This window comes from Schistosoma mansoni, chromosome W, assembly GCF_000237925.1.
Source record: "Schistosoma mansoni strain Puerto Rico chromosome W, complete genome".
NCBI lineage: Eukaryota > Metazoa > Platyhelminthes > Trematoda > Strigeidida > Schistosomatidae > Schistosoma > Schistosoma mansoni.
The window spans coordinates 1216140-1231762 of NC_031502.1; the positions used below are offsets into that span (position 1 = coordinate 1216140).

At 37.9% G+C, this 15623-nt stretch overlaps 1 protein-coding gene across 1 annotated transcript in view; it reads right to left on the reverse strand.

Moving 5' to 3' along the window:
* Smp_157000 (putative hypothetical protein) overlaps nt 1-15623 on the reverse strand; it is a gene marked incomplete at both ends in the record, with an annotated part of 66594 nt that overhangs the window by 39529 nt on the left and 11442 nt on the right. The window contains 2 exons of the mRNA XM_018799879.1: nt 2394-2597; nt 14851-15315. Coding sequence (XP_018653748.1) covers nt 2394-2597; nt 14851-15315 — 669 coding nt within the window. The remainder of the gene's footprint in view (nt 1-2393; nt 2598-14850; nt 15316-15623) is intronic.

Here is a 15623-nt window from a genome sequence, read left to right on the forward strand (position 1 = left end):
CATAAAATATGGACGTTTACGCACAATCCAAGTCCATTTCCATAATGCCAGATATTCTGTATAGTCTACGCACGCATACACCCATACACTGTTTAACAAATGATAATAGTGCTATTACTAATTCTTGTTGTCTCATTCTCAAATCTATTTCAGTTCGATGGCGAAATTTCTGGTGTAAGTTGTATTCATTGACTAACCATGGACATTGAAGTCATCAACAGTAAGCTTTCTTCAGCTAATTCTACAACAACATTGAAACACTCGATGATGCACTTTCCCATTTACTGTAATTTATGAGACTGACATTGAAAGAGGACACTTAACACATTGAATACAAAAATATAACACATCAATGAAATTTACATATAACACCTAAATAATTTTAAATCAGATTAGCAAAATTCTTTGCTCTTTGTTTGACCTGAAACTGGTTCACTTGCCAATTTACATAAATGGACATGTTGACATGATCCCGACATCAAGAGTAAGATTATTGGTTAATTTAATATGATAATCGTTTAATTTAACGTTCGATTATGCTTTGACAATTTCAGTCGTTAATTAGTTCAGTATGTTATCCTCTTGCAACCTGATAATTTCTATTGTATTCACTCAGTTTGTGACATTTTTTAATGTGAAGTCTGTCTTTAAACTATAAATATTTAACCGCGTTTCAGAGTCATGCGCGAGGTAGAACCTGGAACATGTTTACACCGACTGAAGTTGTCACACCTCATTAACAAATTGAGATGAAATTATCAGGGTAAATCCTGGAGATATAGATAGTAACAGTATTAGTGATAACAGAAAAGACTAGGGATCGAGATTTACGATTCGAAAAGATAATCCGAATTAATGGTAAAAAAACTTTATAAGGCAATTAAAAAAAGCTTGGGATTTAAGGGAAATAAAAAGTTAATGCACCTCTGACATTGTGAGCGATTTTGAATCATGTCTCTCACTGTACAACCGTCGGCTATGATAATCACGCAGACTGCAACCAGGTAGTCTACATCTACTCAATAATTACCGAAAAATTTTCTACATATTAAATAGCATTTTCTCATAAAATGTATTCGTAGCAGTGGCAGTCCAGGCTTTCTCTCCATTTCGTCTTCTTAATAGTTTGTGGATTAGGTCAAGAGTATTGGAGGAATACGTTTAAGGATTACTAGTGTGTGTCCACTTAGTTGAAATAAGATGCATTAACTGGTTGCGTTAATATTTCCGAAAAACTTAGCAAAAAGTAGACAAGAGGAAACTAAGAGAACGAAATTCATCAGCGATATTTTCATTAATCTAGTGTTCTAAGAACTGATTTAAAGAGGCTAGAAACAACAATTCAACCAGATATAATAATTATTGGAGAGTGAAGTGACTGGATTAGAATTGACTCCAAATGCCCTGGTACGGCCGAGAGTGGAGAGAGTCCACTCTCCCTCTCTAAATGCTCTCATATGGCCACGCTTATATAGCCTCTTCCAGCGAAGTTCTACTCACTACCTTCTCGCACCACGAGTGTTGTTTACGAAATTGAGAGGACGAAAAGCGAATGTAGACACGGAAAGTTCACCTAGGGGACTCGGGAGACTCTGATTCTAAACCAATAATGCATATGGGCTCCAGTATCCTGAGGGAACAAATGGCGTATGAATCAATCGTTGGTCATCGGCTAACATGGGACTGCATCTCCTTACGATGCTCCACTGCCTTGTGGATCAGACCTTTAGGTCAAAGGCTCGGGGTGTGACCCTCTAAGAAAACCACCTGCTTCAGTTTGGGCACCTGGACAGTATCACAGCCCACACACAATTAAATGGAATAACATATTTTGTGTGGCGCATATATATCTGGTGCCCCTTTGTACCAATATTTATGTGTTCAAATAAATAAATAAATAAATAAGATTAGAATTATATTCGTTACCCTGAAAGAACCCTCTTAATATTTTTGTCGTTATTATAGATTTCTAACGATTTGGTTCACATTTCGAGTGAGAGGAAAGTGCAAACATACCGATTAGCTCATTTTCAAACGATCAGTCCTGATGAAAGCATAAAGGTACCACAAGTTTGATATGTTTTATATAGACATTTGGTTTTAAATCCGAAAGTACACACTGCAAGTGTCCGAAAGTTGTAGAATACTTCTGAAGAGAATCGAGAGTTTTGGCTATGTTCTCGACATGGGACGACTGTTTGAAAAGTCATCTCATTAGGTTAGAACATATTCGACAGGTATGTTCCTGAAATGTTATGACTCAATATCGGGAGATAAAAAGCGAGATAGGGGAAGTTATTCTTTAAACAAAGTTTTTATTAAAGCTTAACGTCTAAAAACTATGAACACTAGCTTTTTATGTTAAAAAAGACAACGAAACTGAAGTGACTCACTAGAAGAATAGTCGAGAATTTTGTCGGGATCACACACGTATCCCTTTTTGTCGAGTCCACACTTCTTGAAGTCTGATGAATAAGGACTGGGAGGGAATTCGAAATCAACATCTGAACCATTTGAATTATCAATTAACAGAATTAAACTAAAATGCCAAGCAAGAAGGCTTTTGCGAAACATTTCATTTAGATTATGAACGGGACCTATAGAAAAGAGTATACAAAATAACAGCGGTTTGTTTTAACAATGAAAGTGAATAGAACGGAATATATGTGAATTAATACATGAGGCATTTAAAAACATGAATTGTGTACAGGCGTATGTAGCGAACTTTGCTGTATTAAATCAGATTCTAGTGTAAAAATTTCATTACTGGAAACTTACCTACTGTTTACTACTCATACTTAATCCCATGTAAACAAAAACTTTAAAAGCCAAATTAGACAAGTCTTCTGTATCCTTACTAATTAATTTGAGACATAAGATGGGCTAAATTTTCTCAGCTGTTTTGTTAAACTTTTGGCTATAATAGTAGAGAATACATGGTTTTAGTTATTCCTCTATTATTCGCTAAACTCACCATCCATGAATCTCAAGCAAGTCACCTTATATGCATATACAGAATTTTATGCCTATTGAGACAAAAATAGTATCTTAAAGTTATGTTGAAAACCTAGGATGGAGAGTGTGATCAGTTAGGTGGATGACTTTAGGACGCTCGGGTTGTTGTTCTGAGTTCCTTTCAGCCATTACGACTTGAGTAGTCCAGTACCAGTCTTTAGATATATATGGCTCAGTCGAACATACGAACCGAGTAATACAATGAGTAACTAACACTAGTCAATCCGGATAGCCAGAGCCTACACTCGAAAACAAGGACCCTTCTCTTTTCAACGAAGCAAGGATAAGCAATACTAATCAATAATGTTAAAAAATTTTGAGGTGATTTTTGTTTATTTCATGCTATTCATTTGCCTGGAATTTTCTTATGCTTGAACCTCTTAATAAAATGAATCATTCTTCACTGGATAAAATATTTATAAAAGCTAGCGTTGAAAATGATAAGCAACGGAAAATATACTTGTCATTTTACGAGACAATTGAAGATACTGCTATCAACTACACGTCTGTGGAGGGATATGAAGCGAACTGTCACAGTGAGTGAGAAAGAAAGAACATTAATACCTGATATTGCAACAAAGCTATTTGTCTCAAGTTCAATGGTAGACCAGGTTTACTGAGATAAGAACTGTTTCCGAAATAAACTTACTCGGTAATAACTCTAACACTTAGAGGACAAATAGAAATTATGTACCAAAGCGAATACGGTCACTTGGTGAGACTATGATTTATGAACGACCTTTGAGTGAGGCCAGGCTGACTTTGAGAATGTCCACCTACTAACTAGGACCAAATGAAGGTAATAAACCTATGTGAGGGATTCGAATTATGACTTACAGTTGATGGTTAACGTTAGGAATTAGATTTAGGGTTTTTATCACGAACTGACACCAACTATAACGCCAAAACTCTACTTAGCCAAATAGATGGGTGAGTTTCACGCCAAAATCCGAGGCGTGTTATCCTACACGTGATTGGTTCGTCCATAAATTATAGTCTCGCCTACTACTATATTGTAATCTAACAGGCAAAGGCATAAACACACTAACTACGCGTTTTTAGAGGGTTAACAGCTTTGAAAATCCCTGAATGAATAGTCAGCTGCTCGACCGAATCGTACTAAAATTATGAGACTAGAATACAATATGATGCCATGATCTTAAGGAAACATACAATCATTTTAAATAAAGACGGAGAATGCAGAGATACATTTTGCACTGCATATCCAAAATCAACCTTTTTAGATTATACAGATTGTAATAGATGTGGACTTCATACAAATAATTCCAAACTTCGTTCGGATGTCGTCCTAAAGAATTACATGACCGGTTCCTTAAGTGCACTTAAGGAACCGGTCATGGAATTCTACCGTACTACTACATGTAGTAGTACGGTCTTCAATGCGTATGAAATGAGTCTGCAAAAATATCATCTGAATAACGGAACATTGAAATCATTCTTCACTATAAATACAAGGGTAGACTTAAATATTGACCATGAGGATAATCAACAAGTGATTGACAAAATGTTTGAAATACTAGCATGAAGAGCACTAACTTATTTACGTACTAAATGTCTCAATACTTTCTATTTTCCAAAACTTTATGCTATAATAATGAAGGCTCTATGAACAATTTATTTTACATCACATAATGTATAAAGTTTATCACGAAATCACCAAAACGAAGGGGACCCCCCCCCCAACAACCTTAAACATAGCGCCGTGCCCTTAACAAACTGATTTTTTTATTCTATCCTTTAAAACACCGTTGAGAACACGATTAGATTAGAGAGGAAACAGTTCCGTCTCAAAATGAATTACATTTTCAAATGTACTCCTCATGTAAGATATCTTATTTTTTATGTATGTATATCTTATGAGAAGCTGGTAATTTCAATTATGAGCAATATAAAAGAAAATTGATTGGACAAGTCTCCATTGGGTTCTTCTTTTGAGGGTGATATTTCCTGCCTCATGTTATAAAAACGTCCTGCATAATTTGCGGTTATGGGATGATTTTGAATGCCGCAAAAAAGCGAAATTTCACATGATGTTTTGTCAGAAAAGCCAGGGGATTAGACAGTTTACCCCAGAATTGCAGAAAAAGGCCTCCATGTGGAATTTTGGTGATCAACTTCATGTCCAGCTGAGTCATCATTCGATTACAGGAATCAATATACCGAATCTAGAAAGACAGCTCAAACGAATACCGGAACTTTCTTTCAGAGATGCTAGAACTACGTGTGTTAATCATGACGCAGTGCATGAAAATGATCTTCAGAACATCAAGAATTCTACTGCATCAACCGGTTGACCTAATCCAATGCGTACTCAAGGTCATGATAGTAAGCGTTTAATTAACGATAAATCTCGTCCTCGTCATCGATAATTCATAATGTTAAGCCAGGTATATTTAGCTAAAAAGTTTGAAATCTCTTAAATGATTAGTCACTCGGTCGATCATGTTAATGTCATAAAACTCATGGCTTGAAGGCTTCTTCAAATATTTTTAAGTCCCTGAATTTTCAGCCTTATTAAGTTGATTTCAACCGTTTAGGTTGTGACGCAGTTTTCTAACAACGAGATCGTAAAGTCAGCACCTATTATCTCAAGTCGACTGACGTTCGGTACGCGGACCACGGAACGCGGACTTGGCGATCTTAAAGTTCAACGTCATCTAGATCTGCAGGTCCTGCATTTGATCCCTGGTTAGTGTGTGCACAACCACTGATTCTCATAACCTACGTACTTACGTAGTTACACATGTTACCCCTCGTGAAGAAGCATAGGCCGCCCACCAGCGTTCTCCATCCAACTCTGTCCAGTTGCTACCCACCCTTCTGTTATCTGCTTCCAACTGACAGTTCATTATGGCCTTTAGCTTTTTCGTTTCTCTTCAGGGTTAAAATCTAGCGTGCCACGTAACATCTTAATGAGAATCATAGCTAGTAAGAGAGTGGAAGTTAAAAATGTGACAAGAATATCTGAAAGTGCCGCGAGCGTTCCACCTGGTGTCATGTTGGTGAGGTATAATTTTCTCATCCTCTGTTTGGATATCAGATATTCACTTGTCTGCTTTCTCAGCTATCTCAAAGTCAAAAATAAGGAAGAACTTTATTAGTAAACAGGTAAAGTCAGTCAAATCTGAAGAATTGCTCTATTACATGTACAGATTGACTAGATATAGGAAGAAAATATTCATTTACAAGCGGCACATAAAAGCTTGGTCCTGATGATAAAGAAAACATGGTGTAGATATCTTCCATATGACTATGCATAGAAATAGGACCTTATTTCAAAAATACCGATGTGAACTTGCCAAAAGTTGGATTCGTCACTTAATGAATGAGTGTTTGACCTTGAGCATGTGATAACCGTCTTTTTAGTCTTCTGTAATAAGAATAGGAGGTATACTGGTCTATATTATTTCTCTTATTTTGTAACACTGTGGGGTCCAATTTCATTTTGAGTATATCAACATAAGGTGCTGATATTACGTGTTTAGGTAGAGAATTCCAATAATTCACTACTCGGCGCGAGAAATGAAACTCCAGACGTCGACGATTTGATCTCAGTTTTTGAACTTTCTTAGAATGTCATCTCAAATTATAGGTCGTAGCAGGAAGGAAAAGATAAGACATACTAAAACCAAGGTCATCGTTCAGCATACGATAAGCCGACATTAGATCACTCCGTATTCTACGGCAAGATTAAGGAAACAAGTTGAGGTGTCTCAATCTGTCTTCATAATGTAGGTCAGATAGGAGTTTTACCATTTTAGTCTCTATTCGTTGTGCTTGTTATAGCATATCCGCCTCATACTTGAACGAGGACTCATTGCTTGAATCCTATATTCCAATTCTGTTCTCACGAAAGTCGAGTAAAACAGCCTGGACATCCGTTCATTCAAATACTGAAAACACCGGCGGGTAGCCCATAATGCAGCAGCAACCTTACAGTTACTCTTAGTTTTGAAGTCGCTGCTTATCATGACACCTAAATCTTTATAGTTTATTGCTCTGTATAACACAAATCCACGTATTGTGTAGTGATACGAATCATCATAGTTATTTGATTGCATCACTTCACTCTTGTTAGGATTCACTTCTAATGAAGATCCTTCCATCCATGCCACCAATGAGTTGAGATCATCCTGTATTACTATTCTATCTGATATACTGTTTATGGATATCTAAATCTTTATGTCATCAGCGAAGAGCAGAACGGACGACTTTGCTACAGTCGGTAATTTCTTTCCATAAAGTAAAAAGAGAAGAGAACCAAGGTTTGTACATTGAGGAACTCCACTTTATACAGGTTCCCACGTTAAGGGAGCTCCATTTTCCCTCACACCTTTTCTCCTGTCATAAAGTCACTTATCCAGTCTATGATCTTATAATGGATTCTAAAACTTTCCAGTTCTAATTTAAGACGCGAATGGGAGACCTTATCAAAGGCTTCACTTAGATTAATGAAAATTACATGTACCGGAATATTTCGATCTTTTGGCCCAGCCCAATCTTCCCATACAACGAGAAGATTTGCCAAGCATAATAGACCTTTCCGAAAACCACGTTGTTCCCTGGATAAAAGACTGTGCCCCCTACATAGTTTACAATAGCTATCCTAGCAATCTTTTCCATTAGTTTTACAACTGCATCGGTTGAACTAACGGGCGGATAGTTACTAACTAAATCTCCACTCCCAGCATTATATACATGACCAATTATTGCGTATTTCCAGTCTCTGGACAGTCTTAACTGCCGCAGGGACATATCAAACGGTATGGCTAAAGATTCAGCAATTATATCTGATAGGGCTTTCATAATCCTAGGACGAATATCATCAGGCCCCTTGGACTTATCAGGTTTGAGATGCTGAAGAGTCTTAAGACAGTGCCTTTCTCAAAATCTGCAGGGTCCATCAACAAGCTGCCACAATCACAATAAGTCGTTATTCGTTCCTCATTTTTGATAGAAAACACTTTACTGAAATATTCCAATAAACCTTCGGCTTTTTCGGCATTATCTCTTGCCAATATTAGGGGATTTTCTTCTACTAAAAGTGATGGAATTCCATCACTTCTCTGCGTTTGCCTTTTTATATAGGAGAATAGCTGTTTAGGATTATTTTTACAATCCCTAACCAACTGTTTTTCATATGACCGCCTAGTCTTACTTATATACACCTTACAGGCGTTCCTAATCTTACAATGAATGGATCTGTACTGTTCTACGCCAGTGGAGATGAACATATTCCAACGCTTTTTCCTACGTCTAAAAAGGTTTTGACCTGTTAAGTTATCCATGATGGGTTGTTATCCGGTCTACATGATACCAGATATGGTATGAAGGGGGAACTAAACTTTCTTTTAAATATATACCATGCTTCTCCAACTGATGAACTAGTATATACTGATAAATCTGTCTTGTCAGCACATATCTAAGTGGCTGATATCTTAGCTCTCTATACATTTGGGTGAAACTTAACCTGATCGTATATCATGTCACTAGCTCCAGACGTGAATTACAAACATCGTGATCGTTATTCGCTAACGGTGGAAAGACATTTAGGCTGACAATGTCCGCAACCACGTAAGTGATTACTAAGTCTACCAAAGAAGAACCTTGGTTCGCACCAAAACGTGTGGACTTGGATCCATGCTGTACTAATGCATGCTCCAATACCGTTATCAGGAACCTATATCAAAGGAGTTTATAGATCCTACCGTGGCCATCTCAGTCCAACCAATATCGGGTACATTAAAGTCTCCTAATATCAAGCATCTGTTATTCGCACTTTATAGTTGAATGTGCTCTAAGATGAAGTTATCGGCTAAACAAACTGAGCTGCGATAAATGACACCGAGTATAAATATACAACATCCGGAAGTCAACTCACAGCCAGTGACTTCACAAGTTCCACTATCACGGGAATCTCAAACAGAGGAGGGGATATTTATATCATTAGTCATGTATAAAAGGACATAACATCCTCTCATACATCTATGTCTATCACTTCCTAGGTAGTGGTATCCGGATAATTCTGGAGTAATGTCAAAGTCGTGGACTAACCAAGTTTCCGTCACAACTACAATAAGTGGTCTTAATTTTTCCACTAATGCTCCTAGTTCATAAAATTTATTTCTTAGGCTATGAGCATTTGCATACGAAACTCCTAGGGAGAGCAGCCTATCCACACAGGCCTTGGTAATATTCACTCTCAAGGCCTGACCATTCGAAAACCCACTAAGTAGAGATTCTCCTCATCGTTTTGTCTCCGGGATTCTAGTTCAGCTAGTGCTGACTTTCTTTTTATTCTGTCCACTATAAACATCATGTCTTACTCGAATGTCGGTACTGTCGTGACTGCAAGAGCTACTTAACACAGAAGATCATATTACTTTTACGACCCTAGGATTACTCCAAGTAGTCTATATGGCCGGGATTTAACACTGTTGTCGGTCTTCTTACCTATTCTAACCAATGTCTGACCTGCACTCCTTCACAGTTATCTGGTAAGATGCTACGGATAAATTCTCTGAGCCTTTTCAAATCATGCGTGTGTTTAACTTTGGAATCAAGATCGTTTTGCTCTTTCAAATTACTCACAATAATATTCGACGAGATTAGATTCTTCTTAGCCGCACCACGGTGAAGTTTTGTCTTACTATCAAACTTTGGTAGTGTGTTTTGTGATTCAGAATGTGAGTTCAGCAATGATTTGCCAACCAAATGGGTGCCGCTTGTAGCTTTTTTCCTTTCACTTCTTTTTGTCCGTACCGCCATCCATTTTTCATCACTCAGGACAGCCAAACCGGGACTATTGAGAACGGTGACAGTTTTATCCTGGTCTTCAATTTCTACTGAAGAAATATGATTATCCAGGTTAATATCAAATGGCACTTCACTCCTCGTTAGTTTTAACGGATATTTTACTTTTCCGTCAGCCGCAGTCAGGTTTTTAACACTAACCGTAATAGCATGTGCTACATTGACACATTCTTCACTGTTAGAACTTGTGCTACCAGTGCAACCACCATCTTTCTTTTTACAGGCCAAAGCTAACAGGTTCATAGCCTCCTGGATCAGCAACGCTTATTTGTACAGCAAAACATGCTAAGCCTGTGCGAGTTAGGCTTCAATCACCTTTTGGATGCGGTGGGACTTAAACGGGTACACATCTCATGGAACCACTTTTTACACTCATCATATTGCACTCCATCCTCCACAGGGAATAAACAGTTTGGCTGTCTACATACATTAGTACTACCAACCATTGTAATCAGGTTAAGAAGGTTTAAAACACAATGTTACCACAAGTGTCGGAGTCAGTAAAAAGGTACCACAAGAAAAGGTCTGACGAAATTACAAACCTTAACAGAAATACTTCGAGTTAGAGCAGATCAAGAATGGATTTTGATGCAACAAGTACAAAAAAGCAGTGATAATCACAACAAGTACTAAATCACTGCCATCTTTCTAACTTGTTTTGCAACCGCAGATACAGGGACTGCCTGCTGACCAGGAATAATCGAAACAAAATGAAAAAAACAATAAGAATAGTCAGAATTGAGTATGCATCTTCGGGTCAGAGGCATACTTGTAATCTTATTGAATGACCATTTGATTGACTCAATACTCATATCCATATTATGGTGCAGTAGCTATATATCCTGAAGTCACCTAGGAATCGACAAACTCCTGGCCAACCAACATTAGCTGTTACGACTGTAAAGCGATGGGCACTAGAAGTTGGGCTTCATAACAATGCCGTCGATTAGGAAGCTACTCAATTGTTATACTGAACCCAAAGGCGTTGTAGTAGATATGATATATTTTGTTCTCCTTTCCAAACTCGTTAAGCACAAAGCAGAAGTTATAGAAGGCGGTTTCAGTAGCTAACAATAAGCACGTTCATCGTGGAATATAGGCCCTCGCACCGCGTATGCGATCCCTAGAATCAGTGACTAGACTTTCAATTTCTTCATTCAATTTGTCACTTTGGTTTCTTAACGAATTTTAAAAGCGAACATCCACTTGCAAAACGAGATTATATTGTTACATTCTTGAGTAGGTTTAACTATACGCTCTAGTTTATGTGCGAATTTCCCTGTTACTCTTTGTAGTTCCAATATGATGCAGATCTCTCTTCAGAATAACAAGTATAAAAATAAGGTGAATTTATAAAGTAGACGAAGTTTGAAACAATGGATATGTGTGTTTTTATACAGGTGTGCCAGATAACTTAGTCAATTACTTAATAACAATTATATCACGGACCGCTCGAACAAACCTGTGATGCTGCCACCTAATGTATGTAACTCAACTAGTGTGTCTACGCAAGATACTCAATGTCCGTTTACCGGGTAACATCAGCAAAAGACTACTGTGGGAAAGGATAAACCCGTTTCCAGTTGAAAAGGAAATTAGGAAAAGACACTGAATGTGGATGAGACACACATTGGAGAAATCGCCAAACTGCATCATTAGGCAAACGCTAGATTTGAACCCTGAAGAGAAATGAAAAAGCTAAAGGCCATAGTGCATTGTGAGTTGGAAGCAGACAACAAAAGGGTGGGTAGCAACTGGACAGAGTTGGATGGAGAATATTGGTAAGCGGCCTACGCTCCTCCAAAAGAGGTAAAAGGAGTAAGTGTGCCTCGTATACACCCGCTCTTATAGAACCTCATCAACCGATAGGTCCATATACCGTGGGTTTGCAGCCTTTCTACTTGTATACATGCTCACTGATATTTATATGCACGAAGTCAAAACCTTATATCAGAATGTTTGTAAAATGTTGGGGTGCATGTACCACACTTCATTTCGGGAGGAACGTATTGATACTCTTGTTATTTCGTGAACGTACTCAGTGAGATTCCCGAGCTACTTGAGCGTCAAGTCAACCCACAACTGGAGCAAATAACTAAATTAGTTACTTGGTACCCCCTGCTAGTCGGAAGCGAGCCGGTGTGGCTCCGAAAAAGCGGGTCGTATTGTGATATGCAACATTTGTGACTACATATTATGATCTTAGCTTAGTTATGAACACATACACAGTATTGATTAGAGGTGTGGGTGAACCGTATGCTTGCTCACAACCGTACACAGGCTAGAACCAGACGAGACGTAACGTCCAGCTTTTAACCTCCGTTCGCTTACGAAGATAAGCATGAAGTAACTTTTACTTACGCCTGTTACCCTCAATAACTCCACCTGTAGCTCTTCTAGAGTTACTATCGGTCCCAAGCCCGGGTAAAGGAGAAGGGTTGGACATAGGGTTAGCGACCCCATCCCGTAGGAAGGCTAGCTTGCTAAAAAAACGCTAAGCAGAAAAACATAATTTAAACCATTAAACTTGTTACCCTCAATGGAGCATAGGCATTTTCCAACCCACTCTGTCCTGGGTCATCATTTCTAGTTCTATCTAATTAATATTCATTCTTCTCACATCTGTGTCGATTTTTCAGCGTAATGTGTTCTTTGGATTTCCTCTTCTCCTTTGGCCTTCAGGATTCTGTGTGAGGGCTTGTCTTGTGACGCAGTTGGGTGATTCCCTCAATGTGTGTCCTATCCATTCCCTGATTTCTTCCTCCACCGGAATCTGGTTTGTTCTCTCCCACAGTAGGTTGTTAGTGATAGTGTCTGGCCAACAGGTCTGAAGTACTTTGCGTAGACAACTGTTAATAAACTCCTGTATCTTCTGGATGATGGCTTTCGTAGTTCTCCAGGTTTCTGCCCCATACAGTAGAACTGTTTCGACATTCGTATTTAAAATTCTGATCTTCGTGTTGGTTGACAATTGTTTTGAGTTCCAGATGTTCTTCAATTGAAGCTCTTCTGCTCTTGCTTTGCCTATCCGCGCCTTTACATCTGCATCAGATCCACCGTGTTCATCAATGATGCTGTCCAGATGTGTAAAGATTTTTACACCCTCCAAAGCTTCTCCGTCAAGTGTGATTCGATTGGTGCATGTTGTGTTGTGTCAGAGAATCTTGATTTTCCCTTTGTGTATGTTGAGACCTACGGCTGCTATACTGGTCGTCTTCTCCTGCATTTGTTGTTGTGTGTGCGATATATGAGCCAGATTATCTAAGAAGTCTAAACCACCCAGCTGCATCCTAGCTGTCCACTGTATCCCGTGCTTCACTCCCGATGTTGACATCTTCATAATCCAGTCGATCACCAGGAGAAAGAGAAAGGGTGAGGGTAAGCGAGCTCGCCTGACACCGGTCTTTACTTCGAACGTCAGTCAGCTACAACGTTAGACCAGGCACATATATGTATCGGTCCAAGTTGACATACCTCGTTAGCACAGTTACTTCGAACGATTCAATGAGCTGTCCTCCACGCACGATCTTGCAGTCTAATCCATCATAGGAATTCCGTATGATATTGACTATCTTCTCAGGTACACCGTAGTGTCGAAGAAGCCTCCATAGTGTTGTCCTGTCCACGCAATCAAATGCTCAATCGTAGTCAATGAAGTTGATGTAGAGTGATAAATTCCATCCAATTGATTGTTCCACAATGATCAGTAGAGTTGCGACTTGGTCTGTACACGATCGATCCTTACGGAATCCAGCCTGTTGTTCTCGAAGTTGGGCGTCTATGGAGTCCTTCATTCTGTTTAACAATACGCTGTTGAAGACTTTTCCTGGTATTGAAAGGAGACCGATGCCTCTGTAATTCTCACACCTGCTGAGATCGTCTTTCCTTGGTATTTTGATCAGAAGTCCTTCTTTCAGGTCTGTGGGCGCTTATTCTTCATCCCAATAGGCATAAAGTGGTATGTGGATAAGTTAATGTCTCTAATTGGTACTTGAGTCCATACCATAACGTTCTTCTAATTGAATGATCCCTCTACTAAGAGTGCTGGTAGGTCCCACATCAGCTGCTCGTAAGCTATACATCTAAAGCACATCAACTGATACGCCACCATCGAGCGGGTTAAGAGATCTTTGTCACATCAGTGAAGTGTAATAAGCGGGTTCTGAAAGTTCGAGAACCATTTTTGGAGGAAGAGAGTTATATGTGAATACAATAAGCCTAATGAGTAATCCTTAATTATTTGTCTACTTGTTGCAGCTTAGATATTCGACCTGTCATGTAAAATTGTGTGTCTGATTGAGCACAATTCCGTATGTCTATCATTTCATTGATTGTAAACACAGACAATCAGTAATTTACCTACAATCGATTAACACTCATAAATATATGTGGATTTTTTAACACACACATACACATTTTTCCCTGTGTGCTTACGGATTTTACCATTTATTAATAATATAATATCCCTGCAGCTGGTGTTCTGGCTTTTGAATATTCTCGAGTGAATTCACAGCACTACTAGGAGAATTGGTCTACTTGCAATACTCAGTTAACGGGACATTTATTAGAGTCAAATAGAGAGGAATTAGTCACTACGTGGACAAACTGCTAAGAGCTAGGTTAAGTTGATAATCTTGTGTACTAATGATCGCTGATCTCGAATACGTTGGATAAACAACTCAGTGATTTTAGACTTACTAAGTGCTTCAGTATAATTCGGTCAGACCTCGGTATAACGTGAATGAATCCACGATCCTCAGAATTTAGATAGTGAGAGCACTCCAGTGTAGTTTTAATTATTAATAGTTAATAAAATACAAAAGTTGAGTATAAATCCCTTTTAATTAAGATTCATAGTCATTTTTATACAATAGTATTTGCATAGGAAAGATCGAATAAGCATTTCATACAAAAAATATGTTTGTAAGAATGTACAACTATACAGAGAACAAAATTAATTCTTTTTATCTTTTAAATTCTGTACACAATTCCAAAGTTTACATGCCAAATGAAGAATATTATCACCCCGTTTAGCTGAAACAAGCATTACTTGATCTATACTTTCTGGTGTATCCTTAATGATAGTAACCGAACAAGCAGCTTTATACAATATATGGTGTAATTTTTTAAAAAGTTGAACATTTTCCTCTGTATTATTAACATTTGATTCATTTAAATCTATTTTATTTGGAAAAATTAAATCTAATTTACTACCTAGTATAATACATTTATCTTGATTGGAAAGATTTCTATCATAAGTTGTCACTTCATAATAAAGCATAGATAATTGATCAGTGAGTTCATTTTCAATTTCATCTAACTGATTTACACCATAATTACACCATAATGTTCCATAATCAATGACATAAACTAGTATGGAACAATCAGCGATTAAACTTAAAAATTCAATTCCTAAACCTTTATTATATTCAGCTGCACCATGAACAAGACCTGGAAGATCAGCAACTGAAAATTAAAATTAGCAAATCAACATATTAGTAACATCATTAATTGTAAGAATCAAATAAATAAAGCAGAATATTAATTAGAACTGGCCTATCGATAAAAAATGAAAATCCAATTTATAATACACAGGGAAAATCTCTCTAGAACTAGCTAAATGAAAAAGATATTATGCTTTACTAAGGGATAATTGTAAGATGTGTTTCCTGAAGTCCAGTTAACTAGCTGTGGTCTTTGGATTAATGTAAAGCTACATTGAAATTGAAACAACTGGGTGTTGAATGCTGACTCGCACAATCAAGTGGTATCGT